Here is a 3,392-nt window from a genome sequence, read left to right on the forward strand (position 1 = left end):
GACTGGCAATTTCCGACACCACAGTTTTGCTAAACTTTATAAATTTTGCTTCGTCCAGAGGTAGGAGGGGGAGGGAGATGGGCAATACAGAAACAGATTTTACAGCCAGAATATGACATGGCCCCTCAAACTACAAATAGATGTAGAATTTGAAATGTAGCTCTGTAGCTCAATTTATACCACAGAAATTGCGAGATGCTATCTTCCTGTTGTTATAACGTATCAGGTCAAGGGATATAAATTGTACCAGGTAATTCATTTTGCTGTTCAGAGAGTCATTAAGTTCCTCCCAGAATATATGTGATTGATATCCCTGGAGGTGAAAGGCTAAAGGAACCATATGGCAACATGTTGCATTCCGTATGCTATCTGCCCATCCGTGCTTAAGCTGTCATTAGCAACATCTGTACCTTACGGAAATCCAGCTGCGCCTACGATGGCTGACAGAATTGTACTTGGGGGGGAAATCTAGCTTAGCGCCATTAACTTGAGACTTAGAGTCTATCTACCAGGACGGATGGAAGCTTTCACAATTAGACGAGACGACACAAATGCTTTATTAAAGTTTAATTTTGAACTCTCAATTAGCGAAAGTGCATTACAAATCGATTGTAATTTCCTAGAAGGTACAGCAAGTTCTCTGCCTGCCTGCCACGTGAGAGACGCTCCAGAGCAAGCTTCCCCAGCTCCCAGCAGCAGAAAGGGGATGGTTCAGAGCCGGTCTCCGCATCCCAGGAAGTCCCTAAAATCTGCGCCAGCCCCACCTCCCGCAGGGCGGGGGCGTCCACGGCGCGAACCCGCCAGAGATGTAGGGGGAAGTGTTGGGGGCTGGTCCGCAGCCTTGGAGGGGTGGGGCGACAGGAGGGAGCGGCCGGGGGAGGAGAGGCAGGCAGGCGGGCGGCGGGAGAGGGGCCTCTATTTTCTCGGCTTCTCGGGAGGAGCCTCATCTAGTCAGTCACGCAGGAGAAGTTTCTCTTTCGCTCTTCGCGCTACACACCCAGGTTGGCTTCCAGCGCGCAGGCGAGGGGGGCGAAGGAGGGGGGGACCGGAGTCCCGGAAGGGCAGCCCGGCGTTCACACACATCACTACTCCCCTCCTCCCGACCCAAACAAAGCCCCCCGACTCTAAGTCCGGGATACGTTACCTGCCCGGCGCTCCCGGCCCCTCGGTCACCGCATCCCCAGCTGGACGCGCGTGGTACGGGTCCCGCTCCCCGGGGCTCACAAAGTGGTCGCCCCCGGCTGGATAGATCCCCCTCTCTCGACATACTGGGGCGGTTTTTGGGATAGAGGGAACACGGGAAGTGAAACCGGAGGCTGGGGCAAGGGGAACTTACTGATAAAACAGAAAAAAAAAAAAAAAAACCCTACAGGGCCCGGGTCCTGACCGGGGGCGAAAGAGGCCTGTTACCTTTCCGGGGCTCGCGGCCGACAGAGAGGAGAGCCGGGGAGTCGCCCGCCCCCCTCCCCCGGCCCCCGGCGGCGACAGCAGCTGCACACACAGAAGCCCATTGTCGCCGGCGCCCGGCGCGCAGCCCCGCGGACTCGGCCCCGCGGCCAAGCGCGTCAGCGGCCCCGTCAGCCGGGCCGGGCTCCGTGACGCGCGCGCAGCCCGCGCTATAAATAACCAGCCGCCGGGCGGCTCGGGCGGCTTTCCAGTGACGCCGGGGCCGAGGCGCGGGAGGAGGAGGGCGAAAGGAAACAATAAAACCGCCCGCCAGCCTCCCAAGCCTCCCTCCTCCCTTCCCGGGCCGCCCGCGGCCCTTCGCGCCGTGCTTCTCTTTCCCCGGCCCGCCCTGCGGGGAGCGCCGCTCGCGGGTGGGAAGGAGCCAGGCGTGCCGGCATCCCCGAGTGCTGCCTAGGCGCGGGGCGGGAGGGGGTTTTCCACGCACCCCGGGATGGCGAGGTGGGAACTTAGAGACAAGTTTAGCGAGGGCATCGCTGTGTTCCTTTCTAGTCGAGTTAAAATGACCCGATGCTTTTCCCGCTCCGCTACACACCTATTCTAGTACAGGTCTGATGTGTTTTTGTGGTAGTAAGTCCTCAACCGAAAATAAAAGTGAAAAACCTGTCGTCTTCAATGTCAGCATTATCTAGGTTTTTGTGGGGCCAGGCTTGCATTAGTGTTTTCATTCGGGATGTTGGATTATATAGAAAGGGTGCCCCGTAGAAACAGCGCGGGCATGGGTTCCAGGACCCAGGATGTCAGCTCCGGTGCATTTTACAGGTCTTTTTGCCGTAGAACTTAGCGTAGGCCTGAAACATGGCATAAATGAACTTTCTAAAAGTCGATTTTCTCAACGTTAAAGAGATTACGTTTTAACTATGGACTTTAATAAAGGCTCCCACTTGAAGGGGGCTTTCTCTGTAGGAAAGTATTAATATTTTTGTGGAGACTTTCATTGCTACCTTCCATACTCAGGCAATTCCGTCACACACCCTGACACTTGTCCTACTCATTAAGGTACCCATATACAACCGGAGGCAGTCTGTTTTCTTGGGACCATCAATTAGTAGACTATAAAACTGTATTTCGTCTTAAGCAAAATGTCTCAGCTATATGAACATATTTTCTGAGGTGCTGATATAGATATAAATTTGCAGATGCAAGCAAGCTGTTGCAGTGACTTGCATGGGTAGAGTGAGTTACTAGTGTTGGGGGAAATAGTTCTTAGTTTTCTAGTGAGGCAAAGTGGTATAGTAGAAGGTTCTCTGAGCTGGGGTTTAGAAGATCAAGAAATTTGAGTTTTAATTATGTCTTCACTGTACTTTTCTGTGCCACCTTGCAGAAACCATGGCCTTTCTCTGCCGCACTTTCTTCATTAAAATTAAGGACTGATAGTTCCTTTTCTACACTAACATTCTAGGATGTTAAAGGATATTGTGTCCAGGGATAAAGTTTTATCAAACAAACATAAGCACCCAGTGTCTCATGGGAGACAGGTAACAAATGTAGATAAATTTGGTATTCTGACATTTTAAAATTTTGTACATCTTAAAATATATTAGGGCCACTTCAGGAAAATAACGAATTAAAATATACCATTAAAACTATTTTAAAAGGAAAAAATAGTTGTCACAGTCTGCCTCATTTACAGGACAGCAGACATATTTACAATCTAATGATGTCACAGGCCCTTTCCAACACCACGTTTTCTCATGTGAGCAAATGGATTATGGGTAGCAAAATGCAATGAGACCACTTTCTCCAATTTTGCTCCATTTCTGGTTTGTGTAGTTTTTAAAAGGAATGTTTCCATTGAAAGACACTGAATTGTTTATCACTAAGTGGTGTTATTGAGACAAGGGAAAGTTTTCTGATCTACTTTATCAGTCAGAATATGCTTTATTCTTTTTTCTTCAGGTTGGTGAACGCAGAAAACATAAAAGTGG

At 50.4% G+C, this 3,392-nt stretch overlaps 1 protein-coding gene across 1 annotated transcript; it reads right to left on the bottom strand.

Moving 5' to 3' along the window:
• Nucleotides 1-552: 552 nt before the first annotated feature.
• On the bottom strand, nucleotides 553-1,848 carry LOC111546103. Its single transcript, XM_023217420.3, has 2 exons — nucleotides 1,411-1,848; nucleotides 553-1,268 (listed from the first exon to the last, which is right to left on the bottom strand). The coding sequence occupies exons 1-2, from the start codon at nucleotides 1,509-1,511 to the stop codon at nucleotides 956-958; spliced, it is 414 nt and encodes a 137-aa protein (XP_023073188.2). The 5' UTR covers nucleotides 1,512-1,848; the 3' UTR covers nucleotides 553-955.
• Between the last annotated feature and the right edge of the window lie 1,544 nt (nucleotides 1,849-3,392).

This window comes from Piliocolobus tephrosceles, chromosome 11 (genome assembly GCF_002776525.5).
Source record: "Piliocolobus tephrosceles isolate RC106 chromosome 11, ASM277652v3, whole genome shotgun sequence".
Lineage (NCBI taxonomy): Eukaryota > Metazoa > Chordata > Mammalia > Primates > Cercopithecidae > Piliocolobus > Piliocolobus tephrosceles.